An 11,805-nucleotide genomic window follows, 5' to 3' on the forward strand; every position below is an offset into this window, starting at 1 on the left:
CCAGCTCTGGCCCCTCCCCTACCCATTCCAGTTCGCCGCCGGCCATCCCCACCGCCCGAATCCGGCCATCGGCCGCGCAGGAGCAGAGGAGGCTGCCGGACGCGCGTGGCGGTCGCGCGCGCTTCTAGAAGGCGCTCATGACCGCGCTGCTCCGCCTCGACGCCGTCCCGGGCCACGACCTGGCAGGCGGCGTCCATGGAGGAGGAGGTGAGGAAGAGTGGCTGGGGCAGAGGAGGAGCGGCAGCGGCAGCTAGCACTGTGCAGCAGAGGAGGAGCGGCAGCTCGATTTGCTCGGCAGCTGGCGGCGCGCGAGAGCATCGGCCATTTGATCGGTGGTTCAGTTTCGACAGTAGGTTCAGTTTTGACAGTAGGTTCAATTTCAACAGTAGGTTCAGTTTACATCATCAATTACACATCACCTATTGGAGTTGGACTTTTACGTCACCAATATACATCATCTGTTGGAGTTGCCTCTTTTTTGGAGATGTAAAATGCACTTTTTGGTGAAGTAAATTATACAACACCTAGTTTTACATCTCCAAATTTGCATCATCTATTGAAGATGCTCTGAGAGTGGTGAGGATGAATAAAATTCAGTGAGCGAGAGAAATTTTGAAACTGCCATCCCATGTAACTAAAGTTATGTACCATAATCTCCTTTGTTTTGTTAAATAAAATTCGTATGGTAATATCTGTCCTTATCATCCTTCCAGGGAAAAGATGCTGTTCTGGATGCACTAGCTTCACTGTGTTTGTGCTGCCACGCTGCTATAACCGCAGATGAACCCACTATGCCTAGTGTTATTCTGAATGCTGTTTGTGCTGCATGCAGTAGGAAGCCGAAATTGTACCGTGAAGCAGCTTTCTCGTGTTTACAACAAGTAATTCTCTTTTCCATTCCTTCATTTCTATATGAATGTAAAAACTTGTCATAATTGGCTGATGTTCCTTATGTTCAAGAACAAAGATTCTTGTCTGTTACACAATTGTCAGCATAACCACATACTCAAAAAAATTATGATGTAAACTTGAAGCATGATATAACTAAATTACCTCAGGGCTTTTCCTTCCGGTGTATTAACTGAATAGGAGAAGAAAAGTTTCCTGAAAAGACTGCAAAAAAGATCTGTTTCTCGAGATATGCTGTGGAGGCATCTAAATTGGAATGATGGTATTGTTGATAATGTTGCCACTTATTAGTTTGCATAGACAAGCATCTCTAATAAATCTGCTCCATGGGAATTTAATACCACAATTTTGTTTATGATCAGCAGTCCATCGATTTTTGGCATTATATGTATATAATTTAGAATCAGTACCATTTACTTGGTTTTTATTTGCTTCTTTCTTTTCAGGTGATCACTGCATTCAAAGATCCAGGATTCTTCAATAGTGTTTTCCCTATGTTGTATGAGGTTTCTAATCAGTCTGTCATTTTTAAGACAACAAGGAGTTCATCTTCACTAAGTACATCTGCTGCTGCTGGTCAGTCGTTATTTGGGCTCTTTCGAACTAGGTCCCATGCTAAAAAATTCCTTTAATACTCCATTTTTTTCTACTCCCCTCTGTTCCTAAATATTTGTCTTTTTAGAGATTTCAAATGGACTGCCACATATGGATGTATATAGACATATTTTAGAGTGTAGATTCACTCATTTTTCTCCGTATGTAGTCACTTGTTGAAATCTCTAGAAAGACAAATATTTAGGAATGGAGGGAGTATCATATAAACACAGTATGGTAATTTATATCATAACAAAGAAAATTGAGATCCTGACGAGGAAGTTTATAACACCCTGCATGCGAATATTGATACCCTTTTATGCTCGTACTGACTTATGTATTGGTCTTCTTTTCTGCAGAGCAAGATGAAAGTGCAAGTGTCTCCGTTTCTCTCCACAAGGTGCTCAACTGTGCTGCATCTAGCATCACTATTGCTTTGCCACAAGATATTATCCACCAAAAGAAGAATATGTTAGAGGTTCTGTTGAACTCTCTTTCACCCGAGGAGGGTTGGCAAGGTATGTTTTGTATGCAGGATCGGTGATATATTCTGAGCAACTGTTTTACAAATAGATCTGCATTGATACTTGAAAACTATCACCGTGACACTTATCTGGGTTTTCATGAGCAGTTAAATTGTCATCCTTCTTGTGTATCAAAGAATTGTGCTACAAATTTTCGGATTCTGGTGGTAGCACGGCGTGGCCTGAAGGCACAGATGATTTTGTTCAGGAGGTACATCACATAGTTGTTTGGTACCATATCCGATATTTGGTCATTTCTTCGTTGTTCTGACAAATTTCTTTTACCCTGGGTATCCAAACTCAGATGTTTCATTCAGTGGCGTCAAAAGTAGTAGACTCCATACGCTTAGTTAAGATTGCTCAGGTAATCTTCTATGCTCACCAACTGATACTGCATCATCTTTACTCATTTTTATGTTAGTTCAGTATTGCTTGGTACTCCCTCCGTTCCTAAATATAAGCCCTTTTAGAGATTCCAATAAGGAGTACATACGGAGCAAAATGAGTGAATCTACACTTTAAAATATGTTTATATACATCGTATGTAGTTCATATTGAAATAGCTAAAAGGGCTTATATTTAGAAACAGAGGGATTCTAATACCGACGTCACTGGCATTGAGCCTCGAGTCCCACATGCTATCACAATCACTATTTATCGTCCAGGAAGGACTTTGGTCCTTACGAGTTGTGTTTTTTTCCCCGCAGGTTCATGTTGCTGCTTCAGAGTGCCTTCTTGAGTTGATCAAATTGTATAGAGACTTCCCGTTGGAAGAGAGAAGAGAGGCCAAGTTTGAGGGTGAACTAATCCAACTCTGCGAGTCAGAAAAAAGTGAACAGGCAAAGGCACTTTTGAAGCAATGCTTGGCTGCTCTCAAAGAGCTCACTGGCGTAACCATGACGATAGGTTAGATGTACTCTTTTTCGATACATGTAAAATCTGCTACATGAAAATGCTGCCAGTGGCACACTTGAAATTTATGGCAAAGTGGTTGCATTGCACGTTTTTCAGCTATGCAATACGAAAATTAGCAATTTATTAGAGTTCGGTTAATTATTTTCCATTTTCATACACTTCTCTGTGAGGTCACAACTTTCTTTCTGTTATGACGAAGAGGGCTCTGATTATTCAAGGTCATATGAGAACTGAGATACAAATTGAGAGTACATATCAATGTTTCATGATAAGTTTCACCTGACCCGAGTAAATTGATGCGGTATACAACAACCAAAATGGCTTGCGTAAATGCATATGCTAGACGGACAGCAATGACGTGTACTACCCCTTGTGGAGTTCCAGTATGACAATCAGGCCGTTAGCCTGCACAAAGCTGTTGCAGTCTTGGAGCCTGACGGGCGGTCCAGGTGCTTGCAGATGTAGTCGCCAGCGTCCATGAGCTTGCCGAGGTCGACGTTGGTCTCTATCCCCAGGCCGTGAAGCATGTACACCACGTCCTCCGTCGCCACGTTGCCCGTGGCGCCCTTCGCGTATGGGCACCCTCCAAGGCCCGACACAGACGAGTCCACTACGCCGATCCCCATCTGGCAATGGCAACATTGTGAAAACCGAGTCAGGACAGCAAGGCTTGCTGACCGACTCGCTGTTTTCAGCTCGGTTATTATTATTACCTGGAGAGAGACTAGGATGTTGGCAAGGGCTTGGCCATATGTATCGTGGAAGTGAACGGCCAGCTTGTCTGCCGGAACGACAGCCATGACCGCCTCCAGCATAGGAACTACCCTGCCTGAAACAAAACAGCCCATGTATGTTAACAGTGTGCAAAATCTGAACAAACAAAAAGCCTCAAGAAATCGACAGTTCTGCATCACAGTATGGTGGTACTCGGCGAATGCGATAACGTACCTGGCGTACCGACACCAATCGTGTCACCGAGTGAAATCTCCGCGCAACCCATGTCGTAGAGTTCCTTGGCAACATATGCTACCTTTGATGGATGCACAGCGCCTTCCACGGGGCAGCCCACCACACATGAAACATACCTACCACAATCAGAGGATGGACGACTTCAGAACAGATTCAGTAATCAAGCTATTCGTTCACACTTGCTTTGGACTTAGGCAGCTTACCCGCGGATACGTATTCCATGTTTCTTGGCAGCAGAAGTAACATCACGGTACCGAGCAAGGCTTTCCTCGATGGTGCAGTTGATGTTCGACTTAGAGAAGGATTCAGAGGCGGATGCAAAAACCGCAACTTCTTTTGCACCAGCTGCAACAGCAGCCTCAAATCCCTGCAAATGAAATCGCTTCATCACTACAGAATATGTCAAGTGCATTGCAACTTCTTTTGCATGTCATTTGCAGTGATTTGAGGCTGCTCTGAGAAGGATTTGAAGCGTAAAAAAAAACTATGCACAAAAGTCTACAGAAATGGGCATACTCTGAGGTTAGGAGTTAACACAGGAAACCGCACATCTGGCGCATGCTGGATACCTTCAAGGACATCCTTTGCATCAGCTAGCTGCACTTCCAAAATAAAGTTATCATTAGTTTTGCCGTATCTTTGGTCTGTAACTGTCTATCTATTATGCATGCTAGCACAACTTCACAAGAGAAAAATGGAAGTTAAATGGAACAATTTCTGAAAAAAATGTAACCAAGCAATTAACTCATAATCCTGCATGGACATACTTTAATTCGTTGAATAAGAGAAGGTATATTACTGTACCTTCCACCAGCAGGTTTTAGATATTTCAAAAAGCTAACTACTGTGCATGTTACGCAGCTTCATCTAGTTTAGGTACACCATAAATTACCTGCGGCACCCATCTTGGGGAAACAAAACTTGTGGCTTCAACTACTGACAGGCCAGAAGCCACCAACTTGTGTATCAGCTCAATCTTTACTGATGTCGGTACAATGTTCTTCTCATTCTGCAGACCATCTCGTGGTCCAACCTCAACCACCTTCACAAACCTTGGGAGATCCCACGAAACCTGAAAAATCAGTTATTCATCGACTGAGCAAAGGGGAAAACATCTGGGTAGTAATGATTCTTCTTTATTATGCTTTCAGCCGAAACTTGCATGAGTTCAAACAGTACTAGAAAGTTATGACTTTGCGGCTTAGTTTGCGGTTGATGAACTATGTTGCGCTGCGCTGTGCTTATTTTGTAATCTGTTGTGGAAAAATAGCCACGAAACTAGGGATAAGTTGGTTAAACAAACAGTAAGATAGACAAAAGCTAGTTGGGTATACTAAAGTTGAGTCATCTATTTTGGAACGGAGGGAGTAGATGTCACTTCCTTGCTTCTGTTTTTTTAAGGAGTCCTTGCTTCTGTTAGAGGAGGTGCAACCAGACATAAAATAGGGAAGCAAAATTGAATGCATACATCATCCACTATGAAATTTCACAACTTAACTTACCTTTTGTGGAAGAGTTCTAAACTCCATATCCGCTCCATTGCAGGACGAGTCGGTATACTGGCCTTGCAGATGCCATGAGTGGGAAGTGCTGTGAAAGAGCGTCTGGTTGTTGCCACTGTTGCTGGGCGTGTAACTGAAAGCAGTACAGATAAAAAAGATACTATTACTGAATGGTTGCTCACATCTGGAGATACTGGTTAAAAAAATGTGAAAAATAAAACACCGGATAAAATGGCAAGTATGAGATGAAGCATTTGGTGTTGAATGACAGGAAAACTTACTTGCCGGTGCTGCGGTCATCAGCTGTTGATCTGCAGGCACTTTGGCAGAACCTTCCAAGTCTATTAATACTCAACTTTGGCAGGTCCCCAAGGCCAAGTGGCTCCTCGAGGCTCGACATTCTGGAAACATAAATGAACAATTGAAGAGTGTGAATAACAATGCTGGCATGTACCTAAGTTTCTTTGTCTGCAGTGCCGAAAGCATCTGAAACATCGAAGGATACAAAATTGCAAACATCGAAGGATGGTATGACCAGTGGAGCCCACATCCCTCAAAAACAAAAAGAGTTACTATCATCACACACCATTTCAAACCGGCCGGATGTTTCTCAGATATCGATTTCACGCGGGTGCGCTAACTAGCAAGCTGGATTGCTAGTGCTATCATTTCATCAGCTGGGTTCCCCAGTGAAAGAGGATTAGGGTATGGAGCTGTGGCAGAGAGCAACGCTGACTCTTCAGCAACAAAGATTGCTCTGGTTCTTTGGAAGTGAAATTTTGAATTGAAGCATGAAGCCGGTTGGAACATGGAATGAAACATTGCATCCAGGCACTCGCAAGTTCATTCCAGATTTCTCCGCCTTACAATAAATCTAGGCACTTGCTTGCTGAAAAAAGAAACAGGAACGGGGGAAGAACCAAGAACCAAGAAAGGCACCTTGATCGATGGATGAATTCGAAGCCGATCCGACGGAGTACGAGCCACAACGCCTGACGTGGTATAGGGCAGCAGACTCGCGCTCGCTTGAATCCGACGAAAAGATCGCGGAGGTCGCGGCACCCGCTAAAATGGAGGTCGCAGCTGCACCACCGCGTCTCCGCCAAGGGAAAGGGGCCGGAACCCGGCCGGCGCCGCGTCCACCTGAAAGGAGAGTGGACCCGGTCTTCGGCGGGAGACGCGTCGTGGCGCCGCGGGGCCGGGTGTTAGTGGGAGCGGGTCTAGGGACCGGGTTTATGGAGAGGCAGGATGTTTGGCGGAGGGCTTGGTGGGAGTTGTGGAGGCAACGGCGTTGGCTGGTGCCTTTCAGTTGGGTGAGCGGCCACCAAACCACGCGCGATCCTGCCGGGTTCTCGGATCCGCCACGCGGGCCGTGCCCGTTAAGTTGGATTCGCGTTGGAGAAATGGATCGAGTAGGTGGAAGTCGGTGCGCAAATATGCATCCCTTGGACAATGGGTCGGTGATTGTAGTTGCGTGTTTTGTGGTTTTGGTGGCTTGAGCCGACAGAATATTTCTGGGTTTTTTCTCTAAAACTTTGGGTGGTGATATCGGGTCGGACGTGAGACCCGGTTGGCGGATGTATGCTGCTGAATGAATTCTCTAGATGCAAACGTGGTCGACACTACTCCAAGAAAACTGGGATCTTATTTTCCTCTTTTTGATGGGAAACTGGGTTCTTATTGGTGGTGCATGTGGTTTGGATGGATTTCCTCGTGTTTTATGTGGCGGAGAATGTTATCTCATTTAATGTTTGGTTGAGTTAGATACCACGTTTGCGGTTAAGACTAGTCATAATGGGGAGTAACTTAGACTAGTAACATCATATTTTACTAGACTATGTTACTACCTCCATAGTGGGTAGTAACATATGTGCGTTGTCATGTTATGGTTCATTTATTAGCCTATAGACTCATATTGTCTTGGTATGTGTGATGTTACAGTAACTAGCTAAGTTATCACGATTACCTCTCTCATCATTAAATAAGTGCCACATAAGCAAAATTATCTTGAAAAGTGTGATGTTAGGCTGGTCATAGTGGGGAGTAACTTATACTAGTGTCATGCATATGACACTAGTCTAAGTTACTACCTTTATAATGCAAAGTAACATAGTAGTAGTGTCATAGATAGCTTCATTTATTAGCTTGTAGACTCATCTTGTATTGAGAAACGCTATGTCACAGTAACATATTATGTTACTACTTCTCATTAATTACTTGCCACATAAGTAAAAAAATTCTTGGAGTGCGCTATGTTACTCGCTAAGTTACTCCCACTATGACCAGGCTTACTCTCACTATGGCCAGCCTAAAAGTGCACATGATGTAGATATGTTATTAAACTAGAGGATACAGCGCGCGTTGCCGTGAGAATTGGTTGATAAATGTTTGAATTGATACTTCCTCCTTCCATCTATATAGGACCTAATGCGTTTTCAAGATCACTTTTGACTGTTGACAAGATTAATATTACATGAGATGTATAATGTGAAAATTATATCATCAGAATCTCCTTTCACATACGAATTTAACAGTATACTTTATGTAAGTTATATGTCATATATTATTGCTCTAAAATTTGATTAAAGTTAGCCTCGAAAAACACATTAGGCCCTATATAGATAGAAAAAAGGAGTAACATAAGAATCAAAATTAAAAATACATGTGAACCAACTCGTGCTTGGATGGTTAGGAGGACAGTGCTATTCTCAACCCACAAGAGTTCAATTCCTAAACCTGACACTGGTGCTCGCATTTTTTGGATTTATTTCAGGTCTTCCGGCAATATGCGTTCAGTGAGAGGAGATGTTCTCGTCGACTATGAAGATGTATGTGTCGGCTTAGTCTCTCAGAGGTGTTCATAGGGGTAAGGTGTGCGTGCATGTATTCATAAGGATGAGTGTATGTGCGTATGTATGAGCATCTTCCTCTGTTCTATGTTCAATAAAATAAAATAAAAATACATATGCCATTTTATTTGATTATGTTTAGTTGTAATAATATTTATTAAATTATGTGAACTATGCATAGATCAGATGGTTATGTTTCTTATGGTGGAACCAACCCACCAAAGTTCAAGTCCTAGACTCGGCACTCGTGCTCGTATTTATGTTCGGTGCGCAAATATGGACCTCTTCGACATTGGGTCGGTGATTGTACTAGTTGCATGTGTTTCTGGGTTTTGTGGGTTGAGCCGACATAATATTTGTGGTTTTCCTAAAACTTTGGGTGCTGATATCGGGTCAAACGTGAGACCCGGTTGGCAGATGTATGCTGTTCAATGAATTCTCTAGATGCAAACATGGTCGACACTACTCCAAGAAAACTGGGGTCTTTTTTCCCCCTCGTTTTGATGGGAAACTGGGATCTTATTGGTGGTGCATGTGGTCTGGATGTATTTCCTCGTGTTTTATGTGGCGGAGAATGGCGTCTCATTTAAATTCGGTTGAGTTAGGCATCTCCAACAGCAACCCTTAAGAAATTTCCCGCATTTGTCCGCGGACAGGGATCAATCCATGGACATGGATGCGGGAGGTCAAAATCCAATGCTAGCCGCGTACATTTCAAACTATTTTTCAATAAACCGGATGAAATTTATGCAAACGCGGTCGGATTTTGTTGGGGATATAACTACCAGGTATGACCCGCCCAGAAGGGGCCGGGTCAATCCTAACGGCGGGTTACTAAAAGTTCAGTGAATATACAAGGCGATGGTTTAGTATAAGGCTTGTAGTAGGCCCAAGCCCAGAGGCGGCTTGAGGCCCATGATTGTAAACCGCCATAAGTAAGAAAGGCTTGTAAAGAAAGGCATGTGAGGGAAGTCACCGAGCCGGACACGTTATATGAGCCGGCCGGGACTCTGTAGGCCGCTAGGAGTCAACCCATGTATATAAGGAGACGAACCGGGGGCGGCTTAGGGAAAGAAACAAGAGATCGAGAAGCCAAGCTAGCGTATTTCGCTCCTTGGTCATCGAAACCTAGCAATACCACATCAACTGGACTAGGATTTACCTTCACCGCAAGGGGCCGAACCAGTATAAACCTTTTGTGTCCTTTGTCCCGATTAACCCCTTTAAGCTTTCTAGTTGCGATGGCTCCACGACTAAGTTCTTTCACTAAGACATCCACCGTGACAATTCCATGATAGTTGGCGCCCACCGTGGGGCCAGCGCATGGTGGATTTGAGTTCTTGAAGGGCAACTTCGAAGGGCTCAAGGGATACGCTGTGGGCCGGATGACCAAGAGTCGTCGCGGCAAGCTCTACATCGACGACGAAGGCTGGGGCTCCGACGCTGGCTCAATTGAGTACGGATATAGGGTCCCCTTCGGCGGAATCCACGTCTTCATCGGTCGGATCGGCGAGCCAGGCCCTGAGCCGGACATCTGCACCAACCTCATCGAGACGGCTCAGCGCGCTAGATCCGCCCGGGCTCAACCCGCTATGAGGCGTGCCTTCGTGGGTTGCATCCATGAAGGGGAATTTTCTGAAGGATCGGTGGACGGTGGTGAGACGGCCGTTTGTTCTGATGGTGAGTCGTCCGCAGGCGAAACAGATTCTTTGTATCAGTTGCAAGACGGCGGGCTTGGGGGCTGTTCCGATGGCAGCAGTATTCCGGACCCCACTGAGCCGCTGAATTGAGCCGGAGTCTTCATGGCTGGCACTCAACCTGGTCAGAATTCTACGGCTGCGGCAGCCATAACCACCGGGTCAGCAGCGGCCGGGTCAGGAGACCCCGTGCGCCCACCAGCTCAGGTATTAATGGACCTCATGGATAGGATGACGACCCTGTTGACTTCTGTGGTTTAGTCGGCGGATAAGGCTCAGCATGACACAGAAGTAGCACGACTACACGGAGAGGTAGCACAAGCCAAGGAAAATTTAGCAGTGGAAGATGTCATGATGGCCGCAGAACGGGCGACTCTGGATGCATGTGCTCAGCAGCTTCAAGCGGAGACTTTCCGGCTCTCTGTGGATCTGAATGCGTCAAACGAGGTCATGAGGAGGAGCACCAGAAGGCTCAATCACGCCTGCCTCTGACTTATGATCCTAGGAACCTTTTTCACACACCCGGGGCTGGTCCCAGTAACCCGCCGGAGACAAACCGGATCACAACACCCGGGGCTGGGGCGCCGGTTCAACCACGGGCCATGGAGCCGCCACGTGTGAATACTGCTCCGCCTCACTACACACCAATACCACCGGGTCACTTCTCTAACCCTTTGGAGAATTTAATTGCTGTGTCGGCTTGTTTGGCGGCTCTCCCAATGGAAGGTGACTCTCCGACGGTAATCGAAATATGAAGGGTCAGAGAACTTCTTCAGACAGCTCTGGCACAGCAGGATGCGTATTCTTACAGCCGGGATAGAATCCATTCAACCCCTCGACCAAGCCGGAGCCCAAGCTATAGCAGGCATATGGACTCAGCGGCCATGTCGAGCAACGCCCAGCACCGTAACCAACCACACGGGCATGACCCGGCCCCGGGCGGAGCCCTTAACTTGGCGGACCAGGAGAGGATCCATCAAGAGGCTGAACGGGCGGTTCAGCAGGCGGCTGAGCAGGCTTTCCCGGTTTATCCAGCGACCTCTATTGAGGCTGGGGTGGCCACCAGGACAGGAGGCGTCCCTTGTCTTGTGCCGGCTTTGCATAATGAGCGCTTGCCAAAGAATTTTAAGGGGCCTCATAAGGTGCCCAATTACACAGCCGACTTGCAACCCGGAGCGTGGATTGAAAGTTACGAGATGGCCATGGAGTTATTAGAGGTCAATGATGCATCAATGGCCAAATACTTCACCATGATGTTGGATGGAATAGCTCGTACTTGGTTAAAGGGGTTGCCGCCCAACTCCAACGGCTCATGGGCAGAGCTAAAGGCCTGGTTCATTCAGAACTTCAAAGACACCTGCAAACAACCCATGTCGATGTGGACTTGACCAACTGCAAGCAAGAGGAAGGCGAATCCATGACCCATTGGGTGCGCCGGGTTAAGGAAATAATACATTCATCTGATAAGATGGATGCCGGCTCCGCGGTCTTAATGTTAGAGAAAAATTGCCGTTTTGAACCCCTGAAACAGAAGTTGGGGCGGCTCAAGCGTGACTGTAATGACATGGGCCAGCTGATGACGGCTCTCGTCAAGTACGCCGATTCTGACAGTACCAAGGACCCCGCGTCTGATGAAGAGAAGACAGGGAAGGGAAATAAGAACAACAATGGAAAGGGTCACCAGCACAACCCGGCGAATCAAGGAGGTAACAAATGTAAGGCTGACGAGTTTGTGGCTAACACCAATACATAGGGCAACAATCAACGACACAAGGGGAGGCCGCCTCCACGGTCTGGCGGGTCAGGTCCCACCCTTGAGCAGCTGCTAAACGAACCTTGTCCAAGA

At 45.9% G+C, this 11,805-nt stretch overlaps 2 protein-coding genes across 2 annotated transcripts in view; one reads left to right on the forward strand and one right to left on the reverse strand.

The window, feature by feature from the left end:
* LOC119300858 (proteasome adapter and scaffold protein ECM29-like) overlaps positions 1-3,090 on the forward strand; it is an 18,408-nt gene extending 15,318 nt beyond the window's left edge. The window contains exons 30-35 of the mRNA XM_037577747.1: positions 714-881; positions 1,356-1,485; positions 1,863-2,021; positions 2,135-2,238; positions 2,332-2,391; positions 2,735-3,090. Of these exons, the coding sequence (XP_037433644.1) occupies positions 714-881; positions 1,356-1,485; positions 1,863-2,021; positions 2,135-2,238; positions 2,332-2,391; positions 2,735-2,938 (825 nt within the window). The 3' untranslated portion in view covers positions 2,939-3,090. The remainder of the gene's footprint in view (positions 1-713; positions 882-1,355; positions 1,486-1,862; positions 2,022-2,134; positions 2,239-2,331; positions 2,392-2,734) is intronic.
* A 40-nt stretch (positions 3,091-3,130) lies between these two features.
* On the reverse strand, positions 3,131-6,663 carry LOC119300859 (hydroxymethylglutaryl-CoA lyase, mitochondrial-like). The gene is made up of 9 exons (XM_037577748.1): positions 6,353-6,663; positions 5,695-5,814; positions 5,414-5,546; positions 4,804-4,983; positions 4,428-4,508; positions 4,115-4,278; positions 3,891-4,027; positions 3,656-3,771; positions 3,131-3,568 (listed from the first exon to the last, which is right to left on the reverse strand). The coding sequence occupies exons 2-9, from the start codon at positions 5,811-5,813 to the stop codon at positions 3,335-3,337; spliced, it is 1,164 nt and encodes a 387-aa protein (XP_037433645.1). The 5' UTR covers position 5,814; positions 6,353-6,663; the 3' UTR covers positions 3,131-3,334.
* Between the last annotated feature and the right edge of the window lie 5,142 nt (positions 6,664-11,805).

The sequence above is a fragment of the Triticum dicoccoides genome, chromosome 5A (genome assembly GCF_002162155.2).
Source record: "Triticum dicoccoides isolate Atlit2015 ecotype Zavitan chromosome 5A, WEW_v2.0, whole genome shotgun sequence".
NCBI lineage: Eukaryota > Viridiplantae > Streptophyta > Magnoliopsida > Poales > Poaceae > Triticum > Triticum dicoccoides.